This window comes from Pygocentrus nattereri, chromosome 26 (genome assembly GCF_015220715.1).
Source record: "Pygocentrus nattereri isolate fPygNat1 chromosome 26, fPygNat1.pri, whole genome shotgun sequence".
Classification (NCBI taxonomy): Eukaryota; Metazoa; Chordata; class Actinopteri; order Characiformes; family Serrasalmidae; genus Pygocentrus; species Pygocentrus nattereri.
In genome coordinates, this window is record NC_051236.1 from 12,897,181 (window position 1) to 12,924,651 (window position 27,471).

The window sequence follows — 27,471 nt, forward strand, 5'->3', positions numbered from 1 at the left end:
CATCTCTGAAGATACAGAGCAGGATTAGCAAACGAGAAGCCTCTTGTCTTCCTGCTGCACATGTCCACATTAATATGCTGATCAAAAGCTCATGTATTGTAGCTCATAACATATTGGCTGCAACTTGCTCTGAAGCAGAAATAAAGAACTACACTTCCCCCAGAAGTGCTAAACTGCCTGTCACTGAAAATGGCTTGTGTTCTCTGTATTTCAAGAGTAGCTGAAGTTGCAAAAGTTGTCAAATTTCTGTCTCACTTTGTCACAAAACCGTTCCCTACCTTCTCTGTGGACTGCGATGTGCCAAAGAAGATGGGGATGAAAGCTAGCCAAATGATGCAGGTGGTGTACATGGTGAAGCCGATGGGCTTGGCCTCGTTGAAGGTCTCCGGCACCCCGCGCGTCTTTATGGCGTAGACTGTGCAGGTGACCATCAGCAGCATGCTGTAGCCCAGAAGGCAGATGAGCGACAAGTCTGAGATGTCACACTTGAGCACACCCCTTGCTAGTTCCGGGTTAGCCATGCGTTGGTCCTCGTAGTCAATGAAGGCCTGAGGAGGATCCACCGTAAACCAGATACAGACCCCTAAGAGCTGTACTGAGATCAAGCTGAAGGTGATGACCAGCTGGGATGCTGGGCTGATGAAGCGAGGGGCGCTCACCGACATCTTCCCTTGCTCGAAAATACGGTAAATTCGGTTGGTTTTAGTTAGCAAAGCAGCATAACTTATACTCATTCCCAGGCCAAGGAAGATACGTCGGAGCGAGCAAATGCCAACACCTGGGGTAGAAATCATCAGGAAAGTTGTGGCATAGCAGAGGAAGATACCCGTCAACAGGACATAGCTGAGCTCCCGACCTGATGCCTTCACAATCGGTGTGTCATTGTAGCGTACAAAAGTGACCACCACAAACAAGGTCGCCATGATGCCCAGTATAGCAATGAGGACAGGTATGACCGCCCATGGTGAGCTCCACTCCAGCTGAACAATCGGAATTTTCTGGCAGCCTGTATGGGTCTTGTTGGGACGCATGTCAAAGCGACACATCTTACAAGTGAACGCATCAGCCTGGTATTGGTATCCATCACAGCGCTCGCAGTGCCAGCAGCAGGGGATACCCTTCACAATCTTCTTGCGCCAACCTGGCTTGCAAGGCTGGCTGCATATGGAGGAGGGCACTTGCCTTGCACCGCCTGGCCACTGCATCACTGGCATCTGAGACACACAAGTACAAATACTGCTTAATATTCACACCAGCAGTAACTGAGAAACAGAAAGATCTGTATTCTGTTTTCATGACAACTGTTAACTGATTGCAGCAAATATAAAATATTGTCTTCCTTTAGACTTCAATCCTTCCTCAAAAGGTTAAACATGCATTATAAGAGAGATCTGTACTGTGCACTGTGGAAATCATAAAATAAATGAAACATGCTGCTTTATACTGCATACTGCTTGAAATAAAGCACTTACATTGAGGTTGAGTTGGTCAGTCCAGTGGCCAATGATTTTGTACTCGGCTGTTTTGTTTTTTATCTGGTACTGATAGATATCATACCGACCTGGGGCATCCCCATTCTCATTGAACTGCACTGGATTGCCAGCAATGCCTGGGAACAGAAGCAGATAAACATGATTAGAAATATCCAATTTTTTTTCTAGAAACAATATGCTCTCATAGAGCCTCGTGAACAGGACCATATTAACCACATTAACCAATTGAATCCTGTAGTTTTTCCTGCTTTTGCTATTCTATAGCTAGCTAGCCTAGTTACAGTAACACTGAAGTAACTAAATCTAATATATATTTAGACAGCCAGCCTATTTCATGTGATATAATGGTGTTTACATTTTGGCCAAAATTGACAATAAAGAATACTGAGAAGTTAAGACTTGACCACACAGTTCTAATTAAATGAACCCAGAAACAGACATGCGAAGGCTGGCTTTACATGGCGGTTCTTGACGCTGAAGTTTATGTACAAAGCTGTGTTTACTAGCCAGCTAATGCTAACAGCTGTTTAAGCTGCTGTTTGTGCCACTGTTTATTTATTTATTTTTGCCTGCTGTCATCATGAGCTATGCAACTAGATTTATCGTTGTCCTCTCATGACACCCCCTAATTTTACACACAGCTCAGATTCACTGGAGAACAAAAGGATGAAAATTATTACAGAAGATGAGAGTGAAGAGCTTCTTGATGACCTCGTTGTGCTTCTGTGACAGGATGAGTGAGACATCCAGTATGCTATAACTATTATAGCTACTCAAATGTTATATCTCTAAAGGCTTAACATACACAAAACAGATAAAAATATAGTAAAGAACTGTACACAGATAGATAAAAGGCAAATATATAGATGTAGAAAAACGAACAATGATGGTGGTGGTAAAAAATAAGATAAATATTCTGCAAATATGTAAATTTCAACTTGCAGATGAGAGAGCAACATAGTGTATCAAACTTACGAGCTGCTAATTTGCCAAACTAGTGGCATAATAAAATGTGTTACATGCAATTGCTTAGTGAAACTGTGACGTTGCATCGAAATTATAAATAAGTAATATATAAAAATAATGCAGGCAATTCATAATATGCAAGTAGTTTGGATTTCACCTTGTAGAGCCAGCCTAACACACTTCCATTACATCAGTTCCAATAACTCCACTAAATAAATCAAAAGCAATGTTGCTCCCATATTTTTGGCATGAACGAAGTCCTCCACCTCCTAAATCCCAATTGCAATATTGCCCGCCTCTACCATTAGTCAACTTAAGGCAATTTTAGACTGTCAGACAGAAAACACCACAGCGATTGTTGTAAGTGAAAAACTTAAGCTTGAAAAACAAACAAGGACAAACTCATTAAAAGGATGCGACTATAAATTTAAATTGTGTAAAATTATATTATCTTTGCTCCTTCGAAATGTCTCTTCTGTGAATGTGTAGCTTAATTGAAAGGAATGTGGGAGGCCCCATGAGACAAAGTCAGCCCAGGGCCACAGAATTCCTTAATGCGGCCCGTCTTCTGAACCCTCAGGAGAGGAACCACTCTCATTTCTTTGGGGCCAGGTCAACGCTCAAAACATCTGCCTAAAATATCCATTTTCTTGGATGAAATAGATAAGAAGATTTACCAATGAATTTTGCTCCAGAAATACAACTAGACTGAACACAGTGAAATGCATTAATGGCATAATTGTATGAAGTATAAAGTAGAACACAACATTGATTCGCACATGCATAGCTAAACATCTATGAGCGCACAAGTTGCCACTTTTTTGTGTCAAAACGTTTCATTTCATTCGCTCGATTCATTGAGAGCAATTTTCAGTGTTGCAGGAGATCCTGAAAGAGGAGGGTGAAGGAGACAGGATAACAATGTTGCTGTATCCCCATGATGAATTTTGGATTAGGTGTCTTGTTTTTGGGAACAACATGCGGCAAGTTTTTGCCAATCTCTAGCTTTAACCTTTGAGCTGAGCTATCTGTATTCAAAGCACCTGAGCATGTCCAACTCCATTCCCCAGCCCGGCAAATCCCCACGCAGCCAAGTGTGCTGAACAGCAGCACAAGCAATTGTTTTCGCCACTCATGTTTGGCTTACTGTTCCAATTCACAATCCTCACAGGGTTTTCTTGCTGAATGCCATGGGTGATTGCAGGAGGGGTGAATTTCTATTGATGAATATCCTCTGTCTTTATATCGAGCTGGAAGATGCAAGATGCCTAATCCACATCACGGTGAGTCAGCGCTGGATTAAAGAATTAGACATTTTTTTTGGTGACAGGGAAGCAAAATGCAAAACATACACAAATCTGCAGGATTACAGCTGTTTCACGAAGGAGGAATGGAATTTATACGCCAGCTTTCCTACTGAACGACAGACATCTGTAGTGACTTATAGCCTGAGAATTAAGTAAGCGTTTTGTATTTTCACAGCTGTTTGACTTTGACTTCACACTGATATATTTTACCGTAACCATAGCCTCAGTACCAGCCCTAAAGTCCACAGGGGTGTCTGGTGACAGGAAGTTTAAACTTTGGAACTGAACACAATGGAATGTCAGGGGGTCCCATTTGTGTCACCGCCTAGAGGGTCCATCCCTTAAACAAGCCCCCTAGGAAGCCATGTTAGCTTTATCAAGACGCGTACTTTGCTACTTTACTCAGTTTCTTGGACATTAAATGGATATTAAAGAGAATGAATTTGAAGTTGTCCTTTCAGACGTGTCCCAGATTCATTGCATTTCATCATTAAAACCATTTAGCAAACAGCATGAGACCCACATGAATTCTAGCCTGCTTTTTTGGACACATTTTTGTGGCTGAGATTTCCTTAAAAACCATCTCTCAAAAAAGGCGATGAATCCTGTTCAAAGGGCACATTCCTTTTTTTATTCCTGCCTCTGTTTTGAAGATGTGCTAGAAAAATAAATTATACCCATCCACCAAGAAGGAGGGCTGATTTCAGAATGACGAGTCAATATTCGGCCTGTCACAGTTATTGTGGACAATTAGGGCTGTCACAGTCATGAAATTTTACCTGATGATTAATTGGCATATAAATAATTGCCATTAATGATTTCTATGTTCTTTTTAATTGTTTACAACTATTAAAATACAAGCCTAAAGAGGCCAAACTGCTTACTGTTTTTTTAGTAGCTATCACTGGTTGTACTGTCGACACAGTGCACACGCACTGTTATGCCTGCATATGCACACAAATGTCTACAGCTTCACACAGATTCATGTATAGAGTGAAGCAGAGCTACAAGTTCCTCACAACAGTGAAAAATCAGCAAAAAAGACTCATTTGGTCAATATACCTGCTGAAAATATTAGATTTAGCTAGCCATCAGCGCTGCCCTCTAAACATGTTAAAAGCCCCATGACATCTCAATGACTACATTTCCTTTCTTTGATTTAAATTTATTTGCCTCAACCGAAAAAGCACAATTAGTTTATTGCATTGTTGCAATCTAGCTACTGTGGAAAATGACTGTATTCAGCTTAAATATTTGCGATCATCTCAAATAATTGCATTTAGGTGATTTATGTTCTGATAGTCAGGCCTACTGAGAACTACCTGTCGTGTAAATCACTGTGATTAATTATTTAAGTGTCCTTTTTATTCACTATATTCATCTATTACAGTGCAAACCTAGAGTGGCCAGATTGGCAGATTAGCTATTTTGCATCCAAGCTGTTGATACTCAGCAGCTCCCAACTGAACACAGAAACAGCTTAAACTCAAATAAGCAAACATCACTCACCACTGCCCTCTAAAAGTGTTTTAGCAAGTCAGAAAATAGAATTTTTGTTGACTAAAGAAAAATTACTGGAAATTTAGTTAGTGGATTTAAAAAAAAGGATTTACTTATTTGTCTTTTTACCATTTTTCACTAAATTCATTGGACGGTAGCTCTACACATGATGCAGTCTAAGGCACCTAGTCAGTGCAGCTACAGTACCTAACATTCAGTTATCTGCTTAGTGCCTAAAAAGGTCACCAACAGTCCCTACACTGACAGTAATCTGAAGCAATCAAGGCAAATGGTTTAATTGGATAAATAGAAGCATTTTAAATGTAAGCATTTATATGAAAATGCTTTATTCTGCAACATTTTATGTCCAGGAAAATAATCTTTTTCCTGAACAGACAACCAAAATCCTGGATAGGTGACATCCATACACTCTCAGAAAAAACAAGTACAAAACTGCCCCTCTTGTTACTGGGGTGGTGCACTCAAATGTACATCTCAGTACCTTTAGTTAGGGAACATAATTGTACCATAATCAACTGAAATGATGTTTTCTAAGTTGTATTGACTCCACACACCCCATCTCATCTCAAGGCTTTTTATTTTATTGTTCTGTTTTAAGACATTAGGTTATAAAAAGATAAAAATATGTACTTTTCACCTTATTTAAGGTACAAAATTGCACCTTAAAACCACTTTTGTATCATTGAGATCACATTTACAATGTTTGTACCTTGATGAACGAAAAATGTACCTTTATATCTAACAGTGTACTGATGTGTTTTCATGATAAATGAAAACTTTCTTTTATCCACACGCCTCAATCCAGCTGATGAAAATGTACTGAAGTCACATTGTTTCTGTTGCAGAGAATAACTGTGCAAAATCACTGTGGTCGGCTTAAATAATTGTGATCGGGTGGATATGCACTTATTGCGACAGTTCTCAGTAGAAAGAAGTGTATCGTCTTAGTGGCCAGTCAAAAAGGGCTTTTTCCATTGGAGGAGTCGCATGTGCGGAAAGTCTACTGACCATGGAACAGTTAGAGTAGAGAAACAGCATTGGGTTGGACATTTAAGAGTCTTGCTGAGCAAGTCAATTAGACAATACTTGATGTAGAGGATGAGAAGAAAGTACTCCCAGGTAGACTTCCTCTTAGCTACAGCCTGCTCTTTGACCAGCCAAGAGCCCCTTCAAAAGGCATAATATTCAGCGAGCAGCCCACACAGTCACACAGTCGCTCTCAGCGTCACACAGTCATTTTCTAATCTCTTGATCTATAAGCATGTTTTCAGCTCAAATTATGTGATTATGGTGCAATTGTGTGACTTGGCTCGCCCATTTGTTTGGAAAGTGTGATTTGTTGACACGGAAATACAAGGGGCTGCTTCAAATTAAAGCGAAGTAACAGTTGTCTGTGAAATTTGTCGATGTTCTGTGAAAATTTTCTATGGCTCGCTGGTGATGCAAGCGAGGGTAATATTTTGACCTCGTCCAACAGGGAATAAAACCATAAATTGCTGATGAAAATGTGTTTGACTGGCTGCTATATGTATTGAATCTGATCCATCTGTAGAGTATTGATCATTCAAAGTGATTCCCTTCTCCTCCTGACTTCAGTGAAGTTAGCAAAGAATAGGAACATACAGTGAAAGAGATTTCAAGCTTGTCGAAAAAAAAATCCTTCACATTCTTGTGCTTTTGGAAGACTGTGTGCACCAGGGCTGCCAGTAAAACTACTCTAGCAGTTCGCTATGCACTAAAGCAGAGTGCACTTTGCCTGGAGTGATGGCTGCACGGATAGAAAACTGATGGGGCGCTTCATTCTGTCTCAGCCTATTGAAGTCTCTAACTAACCTCACTCAAAGACATATCAAAGGAGGACGAGATGGGAGGGTGTGTATGTGTGTGTGTGCGTGTGTGTGTGTCGGCTACGTCTGCAGCGCTGGGAATGCTGGTGAGCAGCTCCTGAATGGTTGAGAACAGGCAGAAATGCCCAAGATTTTCTTTTTGTGCTGTATGAGCTCATCACAGCATGCAATCGTGTTGTGGAGCTGATAGCTAGCAATAAATTACAAAACAGGATGACAGCACGGCTAATCCCCGCCCAAGTACGGCTTGAATAGCATTTCCAGTTCCCAGATTTAGCACTGAATGCTCATTTCCTACAGATCCAGCCTGGTTACATTTAGAGCATCAACATTATTATTAACAAAAATAAGCACCTGCGTGTTATATGGAGTTGTATGGGTGCAGAAAAGCACAGATTACCCACAAGCCTGTGTCAATTCTCATCAAAGATGGAGCTGCAGGTCCTCCTGCGCTCGACTGAGAACTAAGATGATATGAGGAGACAAAGCAAGTGATTGTTTGAAAATTGCTTTTGGTAGCAGCAACTTTGCAGCTAGAGGAGGAGGAGGAGAAGGAGGAGGAGGAGGCAGAGTGTACTGGGTATGAACTCTGAGCTCCAGGGTGGCACTTTTCTTGGTGGGCAAATTTCTTTCGTATTGTTCTCATTTCTGTTACTCTCTTGTGTTTCTCTTTCTCTCTCTCTCTCTCTCTTTCTCTCTCTCTCTCTCTCTCTCTCTCTTTTACTTTTTCTCCTGTCCTCTCCTTCTCTCTCCTTTCTCCCTTGATCGTTCTCTGTCCATCACTGTCAGTCCTTTTTCTCTCACTCCCTTTTTCCCTCTCACGTTCTTTCTCTTGTTCTTCTCCTATTCTCTGTCTTTCCTTCTGTCACAATCTTTCTCTCTCTCTTTCTTTTTCCTATTTGTTTTTTCTTTCACATTCTTTCTCCCATTCTCTTTCAATGCTCTCTCTCCTTCTTTCTCTGCCTTCCTTTCTCTTCTCTGTTCTTTCTTAATTTATTTTTAATGTTTCTTTCTTTCTTTTTTCTTTCTTTTTTCTTTCTATGGTGGTACTATTGTTATTGTCCTGAATAGTCTCTCTTTCTTTCTCTCTCTCTCTCTCTCTCTCTCTCTCTCTTTCCTTTCTTTTTCCTTTCTCCCCATGTTTCCTTCTCTCACTCACACTCCTACACTGTTTTCACATTCACTGGATGTGTGGTAAGCATTATGGTGGTCAGCATTATGCTAGTTGTCTTTTAATCTCTCTCTCTCTCTCTCTCTCTCTCTCTCTCTCTCTCTCTCTCTCTCTCTCTCTCACACACACACACACACACACACACACACACACACACTCCAAAATACCAAGAAACCCATGCAGACTGGACAACCCAAAAGATTTCACTCATAAACTATAAATAAAAATGAAATCAATGTTTAGTGCTAAGCAAAAAAAAAAAAAAAAAAAGTGCTAATGTTTTCTGCCAGGAACACCGGTGGGCATTTGCAGAGCACTCGGGCTGCAGATCACATGACTGTGTTCACCATACTGATGTCTGCTGATGCAAGAGCAAGAGATTAGGAGTAACCTGTGGTCGTTTGGTATAGACAGTAGTGTAATGTCACTGTTATTCGCCTTACAACAAAATCCTCTCTCTGTCCAGCTAAAATTGAAGCCGGTATTACAGGACCCCTTCAGATAACCTTGTCACAAACAGCGTGCAACAAATAGCTCTTATCTAAATAAATATGGGTAGTTCACCTTCCCTATAGCACTCGCTATTTGATAGGTCACGCTATTATCTTCTGAGCAGACACTATTTAAGTGCTGCCACTTTTTGCTGCCATTGATAAGTCAGGATGAAGAAGATGAAATGTGTTGTAATTGCCTTAAGTGAAACGGAAATGACTCGCAAGCAACCTAGTGACAGTTTAGGCATGCAAAGCACATATCAAGCGCTTTCTGGAGAAGCCGTCTGTTGTCCTTGGGGGATTTTGTAGCTTTACTCGGTTTGAATCCATTGCTGCAGCTAATCTTCGTAATACCCTTTATTTGTTTCTTCAGCCTTTAGTTGACAATTTACAGTCAGGGTGGGAGGATGAAAAACAAGGGTTTTTGGAGCTGTCTTTACAAAAGTCCCACAAGCACAGAAGTGTAAAATGTTTTAATTTCTTTAACAAGGGTGGGATTCACATCCTTAATCCAACATGTACTGTAAAAATGTCTTTGTAAGAACTGAACTGTTGAAGAACATTACTTTTGTTTATCTGAACCGCAGCTTTGTTTTGATTTACTAAAAAACTTTGTTTTTGATTTACTTATCTGACTTAACCCTCTATTGCATGGTGTTGCCATACGGCAACGATTACTTTATCTCATTTTTTCTAAAAGGTGGTAATTTAAAATCAATGCTTTACTATTTAATTGCGGTTAAAAACGGTTGTTTTGTCTTTGAAAGGACAAATATCTCAGGATGTTTTATGACCAAGTAATCCGGTTTGCACTCCCTGTTTAGGCAACAGTAAAAAAATGGAAATACTATTTGGGTTAAAGTACCTTAATTCTCATCCTTAAAACCAGTTTAAATCTGATACAAGTTTTGAAAAATGGTATAAATAAATTTGTTGCCATATGGCAACTATATTGCCTTACATAGCACTACACTACTCTGAGACTATATTTACAACTTTTGATTACATTAAAAAGAGAAAAAAACATTATTTATGTATTTATATAGTAATTTCAAACATTTTTAAAACTGTAACGTATTATCTGGATTATAAATTACACCACTGGAAATCGCCGCGAGTATTCTGGGAAATGGAGTTTTGTAGGGAGTTCGACGGAAGCGAGACAGGTACAGTGTTTGTGGAAAACCTGTGATGTTATGGCAAAATAACAGCACAGTTAGAACGCTTCTCAATCAATCAGCTTGTGGACTGGAACTACCTGCTGTACAAATTTCGAATAACAACTGAAATGATCTTAAATTAAGTGTAAATATTGGGTTATATATCTCACTATGTATAAGTTGGATTTTATTTATTCTTGTTCTCAAAAAGGGAAGTTTAGAGAAAACTTTGATTTATAGTACTTTCCATGATTATACATTGTTGCCATATAGCAACAATTTACCAACTACCCCTCCTATAAATTTATATATAAAGTTTTAATGAATAAAACTCAGTAGTTGAACTGTCTTTTGTAACAAATAAAGTGCACTGCAAGAAAGTTTTCTTGATTCAAATCTGCATCTAATTTCTGTATGAATAAAATATATTATCATAACAAGTATTAAACAAAGTGAACTGTGTTGATGAAATATCTAGAATGTAGGGCTGTTAAAGTTAATAATGCTTTAACACTTTTTTTGACACCACTACATTTTTTATGCTGTTTACACATCTTCGTTTGGCCCTTTGAAATATCATTAGCATTGCAGGCTAAAGCCCAGCTGTTGCTGTGATACAATCTGTGATTTCAAATATAGTTTTTAAATGCCTTTATTGGACAGACTGCACTGTCTGGACTGTGCTCATGGGAGACCTACAGGTAAATCAAAGAGCAGAAGGCAATAAAAGTATGTAAAGTAATAAAAATGTGAAAAACTTCAGTTCTCACCAGGAGCCTCCACTGTAATAAGAATCAATGTGCTGTATGAATGAGAGCAAGAAGCCACAATAATGAAGGACCTGAAACCTTTTATTAAATGTTTATATATATATATATATATATATATATATATATATATATATATATATATAGTGTTGCTGTATCACCCAAATGCTAACTTTAGTGGAGGAAGCAAAAGAAAGTTAATGTGAGGAGATTTTATTCCAAGCAATTCTGGAATATTTCTATTGGTTCATTCATCACAAAATTTTCATACAGTGTAAAGGTCAGATGCAGATGAACTACAGTCTGTAATTGTAGAACTACAAAGTGCACCTATATAATAAGTAGAGCTGATAAGATGGACAATGATCATAGAAACAAGGAGGTGGTGATATTGTTATGCCTGATTGGTGAATATGAAGTCATTAGTTGAAACATGCAGACACTGTTGCTCTCACTGGATGTTGTTGATAAAAACTGGAAACTGTATTCAGGCTATGGAAATCATAATTTTCATGTTCAGGTTCATGTAACATCTGCATTTACATAAAGAAATACACAAATCCTGATTATTTTGTCCACTCATACAGCTATAAATGCACTCCTTTTTAAATTTGAGCAAAGTCGAGACAAATGCAATTAACTGTTATTAATCAGATAAAATAATGGCAGCCCTAATAACTTTTATTTATGTGGGAATATCGTGCACATTAGAATCATATGAATCCAGTGCACTTCACATTTTTCAGTGTCTTATTTTAGGGCAAAACGTGTTTCATAGTGTGACTAAGCCGTACTGCACCTGTGATCTTGACATCGCGGATGTACTTTAACAGGAGACTTCCGTCAATAGGGTCCATTTTGGAGCAAAGCCCGACCTTTCCAGGACACAGGTCACTGTGCATGTTATGGAGTGCATGGGCCATGGCGTAAACCGCATCGATCACGAACATCACCTTACCCTCCTGCTCGTATGACGAGTCTTTCCCAATCCTCTCCTGATCTGGAAGACAGAAAAAAGAAAGCACCACAAATGTAATGTCAAATAAAACTTCACCAGCGCATTTTCAGCTTTGTGTGATCTGCTTTATACAATTTTCAAATATTCCTACAAATGTGAGGCAGTGAAAGAGGTGGAGTAATTAAAGTAATGACTTAGCTAACATTAAGCTCAAAGGGAGAAGATTCTTTGTGAATTCTTTCTTTATTCTGTTTTTTCTTTCTTTCTTGAAGGTGGCTGCCACAGGAAAAAAGGTACAAATTGTTTGGACAGGCTAATGCAATCTAATTACATCAAACGCACAAAAGTCCAATGTCAATGGGCAGCGCAAAAAAAAGACAGCTAAAAATAATAATGATGATATTTTTATGTAAATTGCTACAATTATGTCTCTTTTATTGTAATAGAAAATGACATGCTAACACTGTTAAATGTAATCACATTAAATGAAATATTCATAGTGCATGTATAAACAGTCTTGTCATATGTTTGGATAAAATGAAAGCCTTATAACTGTCATCTTTGATCCACCGCTCATACAGGCCAATTGAAATCTACCTTAATTTTGTATGATAAAGGCTAAGCATCTCTTTATGGCATGTGACGGAATGACTTAATGTATCTCTGTCCATGTTATCTTAGTGCTGTATCGTGTTCTTCATGCCGAGACTGATAAATGGAAGTGGTCTGCTAACACACGAGGGTGGAATAATAGACAGTGAGAGAGCAAGCAAGATTAATTATCTTTCTGTGCTCATATAATCATGCCAGACAGCTGTATATTCATTAGAGCCGGAGCTGCTCTGCGTGCTTTTTTTGTATAAGCTCTTAATTGCAAAGGAGCAGTTTCAATTATGACCCTGCCGAATTAAACTGGGAGATGGGCCATCAGATGTCATGGTGGCAGGTCTCAATTGCACGGTGCAGTCTACAGAATAAAGCCCGGGACCTGCCGTGACAATGCCATCCTGCACTATTACTGACACTTAGCTGACTTTGAGTTCACTGTCGCTCAGTCCAATTACTCGAGCTGAGAAGATTCTCTTTACTTAAAGGGACCATTATTCTACAGCTTTTTTGAAGTTTTTTTTCCTTCCTGGGGCCAGATTCACAAAAGTGTCTTAAGAAAGAAAATCTTCATAAATGTGTGTGTATTTTTAAACTTTTTTCTTAAGAAAAATGACCTTTTCTATTTTCTTAAAAATAATTGGAAGAGCAAGTGGTGTTCTAGAAATATTATGTTCTTAAATATTTTCTTAATCTCATGATTAGGCTGTAAGAGCAGACAAGGTGAGCATCTAAATTTATGAAGGACGCGGTCTGTTCTGCTCCTGCTTCTCATCTTCGTCCATCACCCGCATATTATCATATTTTTCAATGAAGATTTTTCCCCTGCTGGCTATTTCTTCCACCATTACCTCTAGTTCTTGTTTGATTTATAATTTTTTTAAATGCTGGGTTTGATGTTTTTTCTCTATTTTGCTCCTCTGAGCAGATTAAACCAAAATAACAGAAATGATGGAAATATTCAAACTGTATCTCATGTCATTCATGCTACATGATAAAATGCAATGTAGCCTACATAACAACACTGTCACGATTGACCCCTCCCAGTCCTGTCCATGTGTTCGTGTTGTTTTGATTTAGCCCATGTGTGTTTGTTTTGGTCCAGCCCCCTTGTTTCATGACTCCACCCTTGATTGTCTCCACCTGTTTCCCACCTGTCCCTCATTTTCCCTGTGTTATTTAAGCCCTGTGCTTTGCCCTTTGTGTTGCTGGTCTTTGGTGTGGAGTCTTTGTTTGATGTTTGATGTTTGATGTTTGATGTTTGATGTTTGACGTGTTGTTATTCTGCTTTCTGTCATGTCTGCCCCCAGATCAATCCATATTACTCTATGACCCTGGATTTGCCCATAATAAACGTCGCTTATCTCCACATATGCGTCCGCCTCCTCGCTCCCCGTTACAAAAACAAAGATTCTCTTACAAATTTTTAAGAAAATTATTACAATACCTTAAGAGAATTTTTGAGAACTCCGTTTAAGAACATTCTACATATCTTAGTGTTATAAGAACCTTCCCAAGTTCCTAAGTACTGTACTTAGATCAATTATTAACAACCAAGGATCCAGGAGTCAAGAAATGCAACGCAAATTAGCATCCACTGAACAACGATGAAGAAAAGATCTTCAAACGTGATAACTTGACTACAAACAAATTTCACTATTGTCCAGGCTGTGTTCGTTTCTGTTGTTCTTTATGGATATGAAAACTGAACAGTAAAAAAGTCTGAATGGACAAATATTGATGCCTTTGAACTTTGGTGTGGCAAAAACATATAACGAAACCTTGAAAAGAAAACATACAAATGGATCCTTCAGCAAATCAAGCCTTGCCTATCACTCAATGCCCAGACAGCTAAACTTTTCAACATATTATGAGAAGAATCAGTTCATTTGAAAAGGCAGTTATGCCTGGAACAGTTGAAGGTAAAAGAAGAAGAAGATGTCCAGCAACATGACGGATAGAACGATCACAGGAATCATGAGTAAGTCATTAACCCAAACAGAAAACTTTCGATGTGTTTGTATGGGTTGGAATCAACTTGATGGCACTTCACAATAAAAACATTAAGAAGAAGAAGAAGAAGAAGAAGAAGAAGAAGAAGAAGAAAAAAGCCAAGTCAAGGCAAAGGTTATTTATTTAGCACTTTTTACAGCAGGTGTGTTGCACAGCAGCTGTTCAGAAAATGGGGGTGCAAGCCCCCATGAGCAAGCCAGTGGTGACAGTGGCAAGGAAAACTCCCTAAGAATAATAGAAAGAAACCTTGAGAGGAACCAAGACCCAAAAGGGGAACTTGTCCTCTGACACTGCATAGTAAAGAATAACAAAAGAGCAATATGAACAGAGAATAAGGTTTTAACAGTCTAAATTGCTTTTGCATGGCCATTTTAATTATTTCTGTTTTGCCTGGCTGCCCTGTATTATGCTTCATTCAAAAAACAGAGCTGAAACACTCCTTATAACTTCAGAATGAATGGATGGAGCTAAACTGAATATGCTTATTTTACATATGCAAGTCATAGAAACCTGGGAGTGAATGGTATGTCTACACAACATGGACAAAATGACATATTGCCATTACATTTACTAGATACTATATATAGTACTGTGCAAAAGCCAGAGACCACTCTTCATTCATTTCCAGTCAAAATTATATATTTATTATTATAAGTCACCTATAAAATTATTATTACGTTCTTTGTTTTTCTGGGTTTTTTTGTTTAGCACAAAACATAATTACATGTATGTGTTTATAGAGACGCTTCAACATCTAAATATAACACACATACCCACACATTATGTAAGCCACTTATCCTTCTGGGTCAAAGGGTGGGGGGTTACTGGAGCCTATCCCAGCGGTCACTGGGTGGAAGGTACCCTAAATATAACATTTTACAGTATTTAGTGTAAAAATCTTTGTCTTTATTCCAGCTTCTATTCTTTTTGGGACCCTTGCTTTCAGGTTTTCAAAGAAATCTGCAGGGATGTTCTCCACATCTTTATTCTTAGATGTTTAACACTTTAACAGTTTTAACATACTACATTAAACTCTCACTTTTCAAAAGAAAATGTAATCAGTTTTCCATGATATGGGCCCTTTAAAAAGAAAACATCAAGCAGATTTTTTACAGAACTGGTTAATTCTATGCATGTCTTCTGTTGGCTCTCTTTTCTGCTTCTTCCATGCATCCTCTTATCTAAACACAGGAGCTGAGAGTGTCCAGAAAACTGCTACTGTAGCTATTCGTAAATGCGTCAGTCTTTTACTTCAGGGTCTGTAATCAGCGGCACTCCAGCTCAGCCTTGCGACAGAGAACCAAAGGCAATTTAACAGCTCAGACAAGTGCCATGCATCTTTAAAAGCCTGAATTAAAGAAGCAGGATATGCCTCTGTAATTGTTTGCCAAGAGCGCTACTGCTGGAGACAAAAAGTGCCACCGTTTGACAGAGTTACAGAGGCTGAGGGGCTTGGCTGCAAAAAAGAGGGGGGTGTTTGAGCACCAACATGATATTGATCTCTCAGAGGGGGAGCAACAGACACACACACGCTCCACTTGGCTCCACACACACACACAAACACACACACAAACACACACTCACACACAGACACACACACTTTCTCTTCAACCTCTTCCTTTGTCTTTACTCTATAGGGACACACACTTTTTTCATCAGCACGTACCCAGCTTTGTCACACCCGCACACACACGCACACATTCACTCCTCATCTTCAAGTCAGAGCACGCCCACACACACACTCGCCTGGCTCTCAGTGCCTTTAGAGAAATCCGTTTGGATTAAGAGAGGCATCGCAGAGGGGTTTTCTGGGCCTTGAAGGAGTCAAGAGGTGCAGGCTGTAGCAGAGCACCGTGCTGCTGACACCCTGTACCTCCAGCCACTCACTCCTTGTATGAATTCAAGGCACCTTCCTCTGAAGGCTCAGGCCCCTCCGGGACCGATGGCGCCGACTGGCTCTGTGTGCCAAGAAAAGCTCCAGAGAAATTTGTCATACCACAGTGTGTTTGAGTGTTTTCATTACGCAGGTTTGGCAGGCTCGCTTTTCTTGTAGAGGAGTTTACACATCCTTTTCTCTGCTTTCTCTTTCTGAGGCAGGAGGTACAGCCTTCATTCATACTGTCTTTAGCCTGTGTTCTTTAGGTGGCAAGGCCTTCATTCCATAGTAGGCCTGCATGACAAGGTCAACACATTCAGTGGTGTTGAGGTCTGGTCTCTGAGGTGGTCAGTCAACTGTTCTGAGAACACGGGCAGCTTCTTTGTAAGACTTGCATGATTTGAATTTTTCATCTTTTTTTATCTGTTTTCTTTTCTCAGTAACAGCTTCTTGACAGCTACACATCCTGTCAGACTCATAGTGTTTAGTTGTCTTCTCAAGGATGAACAGAAACACCTGTGGATTTTTTCAGATCTGAAGAAACAGTGGAGCTTGATTTTTGAAGCTTTAAGTGCTGTTTGTCTGACGGTGACAGTGTGGGTGGTCTACCAGGTCCTGCGCGCGCCCCATTTTCTCTGGATCTTTTAATCATTTTTTAAACTACAGTTTTGCAAACTCCTGTTTTTGTCATTTATTTTCCTTTGACTTTTCCCTTCTTCATGCAAGTGGATTATCTCATGTCTAATCTCTTAAAAAATTAATAACTGGTTATTTTGACTGGAAATGAAAAAAAAATGTCTAGGGGTGGGGTTTGACTGGTGGGGTCCAGTACTGTATCTTATACAAAAAAAAGGTTCCCTGGAGAACCAGTGGTTCTTCTAAGTCATCGCTCCAAAGAGCTGTTAAAAGGGTAGGAAAGAAGAACAATTATCATCTTCGAGCTTAATGAAAGCTTTAAGTGCTGTTTATCTGATGGCGACAATCTTGGTGGTCTAACAGGTCTTGCATGATTATTAGGAGCCTGAATTTTTCTAAGCTTAGTTTAACTCCAATTTTGAAAACTCCTGATCTTTCATTTATTTTTCTTTGATGTCTTCTTCCTCATTCAAGTGGATCATCTTGTATCTAATATCATAAAAAAATTTCCTGAAATTAAAAGGAAAGACTTTAACTGGAATTTAGATCAATAAAAGGGTTTGAGCTGGTATTCCACCATTTTTTAAAAATATAAGTAATTAAAGTCATCCAGGTTGGTTTGATGTGAAATGCTCAGAACTGTTCTCTGTGGTGGGAATAAGTACCAAATGTCTGAAAAGCTTTTGGCCTCTAAACGCTCCCTTACAGAAAACTATTACATGGTTATGAATGCACTGAATACACTGCATGGTGCCTGAAAGATCTGAGATTAGAATTTGACCTAAAATGTATTTGTTTGTATTTTATTCATGGTGGAAAGGTACATGCAGGGTGTTGTGTACGGTAAAATAGTTTGTTTGGCTTTACTTCTATTTTACCATAATGAACATTACATAAAAAACATAGAGGGCACATGTAGGATCACTGAGTGGTTTTGGATAGTCAGTAAAATGTACATATCTGCATTGTGCATTGTGACCCCTGGTTCCTATCACCACTGTAAATGCATATCTCTACAAAGAGCCCTTTCACCACACACCATTCTGAATGACGTTGTTTACATCTCAGTGATTAAATTATACAGAATATTTGAATAAACACACACATACACACACACACACACACACACACACTTTTTTTTGTAGCAAAATAGCTTATGTTATGTTAATGCCTTGATTCATCAAAACACCCAAAGAAACTCTTTTGGATCATCTGATGTTTAGTCAGGATGATCACAGCACACAGTACAACATTTGTAATTTGTCTGAGTCTAATTTGCATATGCATATTGCAGCTGACTGAAGTGTCAGTATTACAAAGATCAATATTGTGATAGTGATTAACAAACAATACATTGTACAGCCCTGTTTCATACACAGTGTTTATATGTTTATGTTTAGGTATTTACAAAAATCACTCTGTATAGAAGAATCCATTGTGTTTTGGCTAGAGAATTAAAAACTGAATGTACTGCGGCTGCTATAAAGAATACACAATGCCACAGAGAGCACATACTTCGGTTTTGCATCTCAAACCACAAACTCCTTTCAGCAATAAAAGGGTAATTGTTCTTTTGGATATGATTCAGGTAGCAGAGCTTGGAGGCAGCTGTCCCAGATCCAAACAGAAGCACTTGTAGATAAAGCATTACTACCCAAATCTTGCAATGTCTGTTGTGAATCATTATGGTGTATAGATCCCAGCAGAGGTCGGGGGCAGTGATCACAGAGTCATACTCTAAGATATTCTACATAAACACACACAGACAAAAACTTCACTGATTCACTTTTAATATTAACAACCACCTCCACTGAGACTGCAGATGAAAATGAGCTATTTGTTTAAATGTGTCTGAGTTACATAATTAAAATAATGATGTTGATCACTTCTGTATTGCCCCTCTGAAACAAACTAAGAAAAGGGTTAGAAAAAAATTAAGAAAGGGTTAGAATTCTGTTCATCTACAGTGCTTATCAAAAATTTCATATTTTTCTCTGATAGTTTTAATTTATATAAGGATAAATGTGTCGACGTAAAACTGCTTTTGGCTAATACTTTGGGTATTTTTTAGCTTCATTTTCATCAAGAGTCTTCCTGGGTATGAACAGCAGGTTTTGCTTTAAATGATATGACAGTTGATTTAATGATTTGACGGTTAAAAGCTATTTTTTTTTTATTCGGATGAGTGCTGACAACACAACAAGGATATAAAATATGTGGAGTTATTCCCAAAGCAGTAAGTTTGCCAGATGTTTTGCAGTTTTTACAATGAAATATGTCAACATCTAAACAGGTTACATTTAACATGCAAAGTTATTGCAAAGTGATGATGAAAATATGCTCATTTATTTAAAAATGTTTTAAAAGCTGAGTGTACTGAAACGATTCGATAGGTAGTGTAAAAGACCAGAAGTGGGTAGTAACAAGATTACATGTTCTCACACAAAGTTTGGATTTGTACTTTCCTGAGCTTCTAATATGTTCCTAATATGCTGGATGCACTAAGGTTAGCTTTACATGGTCAAACTCATGCAACTAGTTGCATGTTCTGAGTTGCCTGCAACCTAATTTCCAACGAATTGACAGTTACATGAAGCAATTCAAACACAGTCACATGCAAGATATTCCATTAATCCACTAGTTTGCCAAATAAAACAGCTCGCAAAAATAGGTCGTTCTTGTGATATAACCTCATCTGAGATGTGTAGTCTATCAACATGTGAATATTTAATAGCATTTTATTGTACGGTACTGTCACTGTTTAAATTGGTTGTATCAGAAAGCAGGAAGAGAGCAATCACTGCAGTAGTACTGAAAAATGAATTAAAAGAGCTATAAGAGTTGGGGTGAAGGGCTCACTACCAAAAAGAGAGAAAAGAGTTGTTAGCTGTTAGCTTTAACTGGTTTAGCTTGTTGCAGACATGTTAGCTTCAATAAACTCTCATTTGTTTCTTGTCATCCCTGGGTTAACTGACAAAATAACTCCAAAAGACCGCCTTCTCATTCATTTTCTTGATTGTTGAGCCAACAGCTTTTGTAATCAGTTTTTCTAAATGGTTTCATTTGACTTGATTGCGTAATGCATTAACAGCTGAGTTTCAAATGAGTCACGGGACACTTTACGTTAAGAAACTTGAGTGCAGTTTAGTTTTATGTAGGTTTCAAGCTACAAAACCTGCATGAAACGTCCATTGTGTAAAGCCAGCCTACGAAACCCCTGCAGTTCTAGATGTTACTCAGTACTTATCATGCTATCTTTATCCTCCTACTCAAGCTACCTTTTTGAAATGTACTTTTACTTTTTCTTGAGTCATTAGGCAAACAATGTAACAAGACTTTTTCTTCAGTATAGATGTAGGCTACTCTGCCCACCTCTGCCAATGAGGATTGTTCAAGCAAACTAGGTGAGTTGCGTTCCTGGCCCTCGGTTCAGCCCACTCGGATGTTTGTTCTGCTGAGATGATGGGGCCCCAGGAGAAAGGAATCAGCTACACCCTTCTGTTCTTTCCTATTACAATCAATTGTGCAACCACCACCACATTTCTCATAGATAAAAGATGGGTCCTGCTCTTTGATCACAGCACTCTTGCAAAAGTGTTTAGACATCAGTGATCCATCCTCTCCACTGTCCTCTGAATAGTGCGGGCCTACGGGGCATGCTGTGAAGAATGCCGCAGAAGCGTCTTAAGTTGCTCTCACATCACAGGAGATTTTGGATTAGCGATGCACGCGCCAAGAGTTATCATCAGTGACAACCACTGTCACAGAATCATTTGGAATATGACAAGAGCCTCTTGTGCATCTGCAAACAATCCGCCATGATCCGCTGTATACCAGAACAATTCGAAGTAACCTTCTCATCTCATTGCTTCCCCAGACGTCAGCTGCTGAATGATGATGACTCTGTACTGCAGTTCTGTGTTTCTGACCACAGAATTTTTCTTACTGGACTTATGCCAGTGAGGGCAGCCATAGCTGGAATGCATCTGCTGAAAGTGATCCATTGAGCATTGCTTTTTAAACCAGCAGTGTTATCAATCTGCCAATCAAAAAAAAAAAGAAAAAAAAAAGAAAAAATGTTCAGAAAGACTTTGATTATATTTATTGAGGAAGTGACTGAACAACATTTCATGTGTGTATCTATAGAGCAATCTCAAATTGCTCTTGCATGTTTGTTCATTTCTGTTGGAAACAGAGACAAAATGTGCATGCTCTGAACTGAAAGAGAGAGAGAAAGATAGAGAGAGACAGAGAGAGAGAGAGGCAGCTGAAAGCAGAGATATCCGGCCCTTTAATCCTCCAGTAACCACAGGGTTTTTGTGAGGGCTGCGAAATCACAGCACTGATGCTGCACTCTGCTATCTAACAGTATGAGTATGAGGGAAGCGTGGAAACAACATGGGAGCATTCCAGCTTCCTGACCAGCAGCATTATAGATATTCCATCTATTAATAAAGCGCATAGGCAAATAATGTGCAGTTACTGCCTATATGCAAAATAATACATTAACATGCCATCACTGACTCACAAAAACCTTCTCCATTTGTAAACCTTTGCATTGTTTCTACATATCTACACACTTAAAAAGGATGGTTTGTCAAGGATTCTTTAATATAGAAAATGGTACCATATGGCACTATGAACACTCAAAGAACTCTTACCTTGATTAAAGTGTTCTTTGTGTTGTAAAATGGTTCTTTAGACTGTTGGAGAATGTGTTGTAGATGGTTCTATATATATTGGTTCTATATAGAACCATCTACAACACATTCTTCATCAGTCTGAAGAACCATTTCACAACACAAAGAACACCTTAATCATGCAAATATTTTTAACATGAATAAATAAATGTATTTTTCTTCCACATTCGTAGTCTCTGCATCTCACACACACACACACACACACACACACACACACACACACACACACACACACCTTCTAAGTTGCTTCTCCTTCTGGGTCGCAGGGGGAGCTGGAGCCTATCCCAGCAGTTATTGGGTGGAAGGCAGGATACAACCTGGGCAGGTTACTAGCCCATCAGAGGGCAGACACACAGACATATACATTTACCCACACACTCACACATGGGGGCAATTTAGTGTGCCCAACCAGACTTACTGCATGTCTTTGGACTGTGGGAGGAATCTGGAGCATCTTGAGTACACTCTTAAAAATAAAAGTGCCAAAGGAGATGATGCCGCTTTGGGTCCCTAACCCATCGTTCAATGGATGGTTGGTTTAATGACGAATTCAAGTGTCAAATTTGAATGAAATTCTGTTACATTGAATACTGATTAAAAAAAAGAAAACACACACACAAAAGGGGTCATACAATTTACATTCAGTGCTAAAAGAAGATTGCAATGTCTGCATTTGACTGTTTTTGCTGTAAGGTTACATCACACTGAGCCCTTTTGTTCTGCCCACAGTTTAGTGGACGGAGCCCAGAATATTCCTCCAACATGTATTTCACTGTGTGAAAAGTGTGTTACTGAAATTCATGCCTATAACGTAACCAAATAAGGAACATCTCAGATAAAAGATTTTAACACTTTAGAAAGTAAATGCACTTGATGTAAAGGTTTGTATCTATATTATATTAGATATTTCAATAACACTTTATTTAAAAAAATACTTAAAAGCACTCATAACACTTGCATAAGCATTGGACATATTTATAAAGCAGTACTTAAAAATGAATGTATATGAATTGTGTATGACAGTAATCGCAATATGACAGAAGATCATTTTGAGGTAAATGACATTGCATTTATATGACAGGCCTTAAACTTAAGTTACAGACCTTTGGTCTATTCATAGAAGCATTATGAAGCATCATCCCCAAGTAATTGAATTTAAAGGCAGAGGCTAAGCTGTCAGTTCTGTGTATTTTGATGTCTATGAACTTAAGCATTACACATGGAACAAATGTGAGTCACTTTAGTTTGAAATCCTTAATGGCAATACAATGTCATATACGTCATATGTCATCTTGCAGTTACAGTTGTTTAGAACTACTTACAAATTGCTTTATAAATAAGTTATTCAGTGCTTATGCATGTGTTATTAAGATCCCGTTTAGGAGCCTTCGTTTTTAACTACCTCTAACACACAATTCAGCTAATGCAAACCCATCTTGACTTTGGAAAGAACATTTCTGTGCCTTCAGCAGAGCACTTTTCCTTTTGGGCTGGGATACAACGGTTTTCAGCTAAATCTCCTCTGCTGAGAAAACAGCTCTTCTTGGATTTTAAACCTGGACTGTTCTTGGAGTGTTAAAAAAGGCAATCAGAGAGATGTCGGAGATTGTGCTTTGACTCAGCCATTCATGGAGGCATTTTTTTTTTGAAGATCTTATATCACATTAGTCACCATCAACAATGTCAGTGGGGATTTGGGCAGATCCGTGGGTGCATGTTGACTCATGCATGGGTGGGTTTGTTAGTGGGAACACTATCCCTCTGAGGCTGTCTTTGGGCTGCATTCTGTCTTAGGTACCCGAGCAACGTAGTTAGCCACTGCCACACAGCTTTTTATTCTAGCTTTGAAGATGTACAAAGAACACGCTTGAGAATTTCCAAATTAGCTGTGCACACCTTAAAAAGGAACAATAAAAACAAGCAGAAGGACATTTGCAAGGGAGCAGAGCTCATGTTCCCACAATTTCACAACATTACACGACCTCAGTCATGCAGGCAGCAACAACAGATAAACATGCAGTGTTTGCTTCTAAATCCCTGAAACAAGCTGGCTAATGACAATGAATACCTGTCTGTGCCAGCGATTCTTTAATGGAAAACACAGGAATGTTTTTGTGTGCTATAATGTCGGCATGCGTTCTTTACAATGCTGTAAACACGCTGATAAGGAGGGGATCTTTTCTGCGTTAGCTCCAGACTCCATGGTGAATAAAAGGGTTTGCTGAGCAGCGGGGAGTGGGCTCCAGTTCTGCATCAGTTCTCTCCGATAAATATTACATCTCCCCTTAGAGACAAACGCTGCTAGAGGATGTTACCCAGTTAAACAGTGCATTGCATTTTATCATAAGCGAACATTACTTTGGATTACTAATGTTCTTTTTTGTGTGACCTCTAAAATATTTCCCCCTTTGCCACAGTTAATCGACAGCATTGTGCGAGACTAATGGTTTTCATTAAGGGAACAAACATGCTTGTCATTGGCATCTGCACTTCAGTCTTCAGTTTTTACACAGTCAACAAATCTTCCATGTTTCGATTTGATCCCCCAGGGTAATCTGTGCCAGGAGCAGACGTAAAAAGCCCCTGCTGTTTTTGTCTCGAAACGAATAGTGCACTTTTTGATGGGCTCTGAACGCTAAACATGCTGCTGTGTAAAACTTGGGACTATTCCTGGGTGGCAGACACAGTGGGTTTGCATCCATAAACTTTCATAAGGGCTTTAAAAACACCTGCTAGATCACACAGTGCTGATGTATCTCATGCCTGAACTTGTACTGGCAGATCTATCCAGCTTCAAATACAAAGTAATGTTAGCCTAAATTATACAGTGTGCAAGACTGTGAAGAATGTTGCGCTTACTTGATATTATGATAATAAAGAGATCTCATAACAACATACTTACATTATCAAAACAATGTAACATGACGACACAGAAGCTGTAGATTCACATAGCCTGTCTGTGATTTCAAGTCAGAAGCATTGTGTCATCATTGATTTGGGATAAAATTTCTTATGCCTGCAACGTCCGGCTCTGCCTTCTCACAGTCAGTACTCATGGTCTCGCAAGGCCCCTGGGTGCTAGCATCTTAGGAGGCCACTGAACCCTTAACAATAACACTAAATAAAGAAATAAATATTTGAAAGTGAGATTAAACAATGTCAGCAATGCAAATGTTTTTTTTGCTTTTAGAATAAGTTAAATTAGCCTTATTAATGCTTCATGTGCAGTAAAATTTGTGTGTGTAAAGGCAAAGATTTCTTCTCATTTTCCTTTCAGCCAAAACGAGGCATAATACAGAAACAGATGCATTTTTACACACATTAAAAGGTAAAACATCCAATTTGAATGGCAGCAACAAAATGAACAACAATATTAAACCTGAGGAACCTGAAAAAAGTTGTAGTTTCATTTAATTATTTGTATATATTCAATGGCTATTCATTCATCTTTCATTACTGTCTCAACCCCTCAAGACCCCAATCAGTACATTGCTTTGTCCTTTAGTGAAGTTTTTTTTTTTTTTTTTTTTTTGAAAAATGTCCAAAATTATTGGAAATACTATTTTCCATTAGCGTTCATTCAAAGTTAAGAATGTTTTTCCTTGTCCTCCCTAGTCAAATTATTTGCTTTGTTGATTTTCTAAGTGAAAATAACATCTATCCCTCTACAGAGAACACACGTCTGCACACTCTAATGCACAATTACTGTTCATTTTCTGAATTTAACGTATAGGAAATAAAAGAACATGAAGTTATGGCCCATTTAATATTTCACATTTTCGTTATTTCTAATATGTTACGCAAATAAATAGAATAGAGGGTGTAGAGGATGTGTTAACTTATTTTCACTTTTGCATATGAATTCATGTATGTATTCTGACCAGTAGTTAGCTAGCAATCTAATTTCATAGTTTCATTATTATTTATAGCCCCCATGCAACATTATGACCAACTGTCACTGAACTGTAATCCCACAGTGTTCATACATAGGTTGGCTTTCTGGCATACCACAAGAAAAAAGTAATAGTGGCTGAATAAAACGTTTGAATACCACTACATAGCCACTGTAATTATGTAATAGAGTTGTGATTATGAACAGGTTCTCACAACAAGAAAAATGTATTTATAATGTGCACAATTCACAATAAACATCAGGTTTTTGGAATATAAATCAGGTCTGCATGTAGAAAACTCTTATATTAGAATACCTTTGTCCATAACAGTAACTGAAAAACCCTGAAATGAACTTTTCCAAAAATGCCTCCAGAAAATGCCCTTTTGAAAGATCTCAGCTCTGTCCTCACCAATCTCTGTGCACACCACTGGGCAGGTGAGTAGAGGGGCTTGCCACACTTACATTTGACTTAATTGGCTAAGGCTGATTAGGAAATAAGAAAACAAATAACAAATTAACCATGTGCGTCTTTAATTGAATTCCGTTCCATTACTATTCATGTCTGTTCAGCAATCTGTAGCATTCTACTCACTGTAAAAAGAAAAAAACAAAAGAAGGTATAATAAATGAATTAAATTCCCTGCATGTCACTAAAGCACGGATTGTATTTTCTCCTTATACACAACAGGCTATTGTATTGGCGTTAATTAACGGAGCAACGGAGACAGTGCATTTAATCAATGTTAGTTATTCAAGAATCTCCAGCGAGGCAACAATAATGATTTCCTGGTGAGTCTAACAATTGCTGTATAAAATTAAGCAATTTATTCTATCGTGCTAGCATGATGAATCTTTTCTGTGCCAGAATCCTCTGGCTATGCGCAGAAAGCCAGCTAGTGAGAAATAAGTCCCCTACTTATGAATATGCGTGAAAAAAAAAAGTTAAATTCATAAGGCATTTAGTGAACTGTGAAGCTACGGTCAGATGCATATTCTCAGGAGCAGTCAGGTATAAAATCAGCTTCTGAGCATCACTTGCAGCAACTCTATGTGGATGTGAAGCCAGAGGTTGGCAGCCCTCCTGCTTAGTCTACTGCTGCAGTGCAGTAAAGGCTGCAGCGAATACCAGAGGAAGCCACCATCCTCCAGCAAATCTGCTTCTAGAAAGCTCTGTATCCATCTCGGCAGATCTCGCCGCTCCCCAATTGGCTGTAGCCAGAGGTGAGTTGCTGTGTGACAGCTGTGTTGCATGGCTGGGGGGTCAAGTGCTGACCAAGGATCAACTCGGTGGTGAGAGGCTCAGTGATGAAAGCGCTCCCTCTAGAGAAAGCCTGAATCAATTAAAGATTATCATCGCTCCTCCTGTACAGTGGATTAGATGGGTTTTATGCAGTTAGCGCAGGGAAGATGGTGCTCAACCCAGGAGTTCAGACATGAAGCAGCTTCGTGGAATTACGACTTAAACAGGCACTTTCTCCAGCACGCAGCAGAGTAGGCCAAGTCTTTCTGAAAGGATTTGGCACCACCTTTTTTGTATTCTGCTTTTCTCTATTCCTCTCTCTCTCTCACTCTCACTCTCTCTCTCTCACATCCTTTATACCCCATCCCCCACCTCGCTCCTGCTTCTATGGAGCTTTGGAAGAGGGGTGTTTTGCCAGGGGGAGATAGCAAGGATTTCTTACTTGTGCATTTCTTTATGCCGGATCCTTTCTTCAAGGCATGGCGGTTGAGCTTGCAGTTGAAATTGTTCTCCCAGAACTCCGCAAACCAGATGTTCCTCCTGTTGTTTTCTAGTGTTCGGCTGATGAAGTAACGATCAAACCCTGGGAGAAGATCAATGAGAAAAGTGTCACTTTAATGCGTTCTGTCAAAATCAAAGGGCAGAGCCACTGAGCTTTAGAGGACACAGACCAGCACAGTGTTATGAACGGTGCAGAAGCAGCAAGCTTCAGCAAGATATTCTTACACATAAATAAATACAAAAACTCATGTTATTTATAATCTTAACATCTAATATCATTACCAGTGGTTATCTGAGCTACCACGCTGATGCTTTTCAAT

General features: G+C 38.9%; 1 protein-coding gene across 4 annotated transcripts in view; it reads right to left on the reverse strand.

Annotated features, from left to right (window-relative positions):
- The window catches only part of grm4 (glutamate receptor, metabotropic 4), a 228,372-nt gene that overhangs the window by 21,231 nt on the left and 179,670 nt on the right, over positions 1 to 27,471 (reverse strand). For all 4 annotated transcript variants that reach the window (XM_017697823.2, XM_017697821.2, XM_037534870.1 and 1 more), the window contains 4 exons: positions 27,093 to 27,233; positions 11,526 to 11,726; positions 1,473 to 1,609; positions 279 to 1,214 (listed from right to left, as the gene is read on the reverse strand). In XM_017697823.2, coding sequence (XP_017553312.1) covers positions 279 to 1,214; positions 1,473 to 1,609; positions 11,526 to 11,726; positions 27,093 to 27,233 — 1,415 coding nt within the window. The remainder of the gene's footprint in view (positions 1 to 278; positions 1,215 to 1,472; positions 1,610 to 11,525; positions 11,727 to 27,092; positions 27,234 to 27,471) is intronic.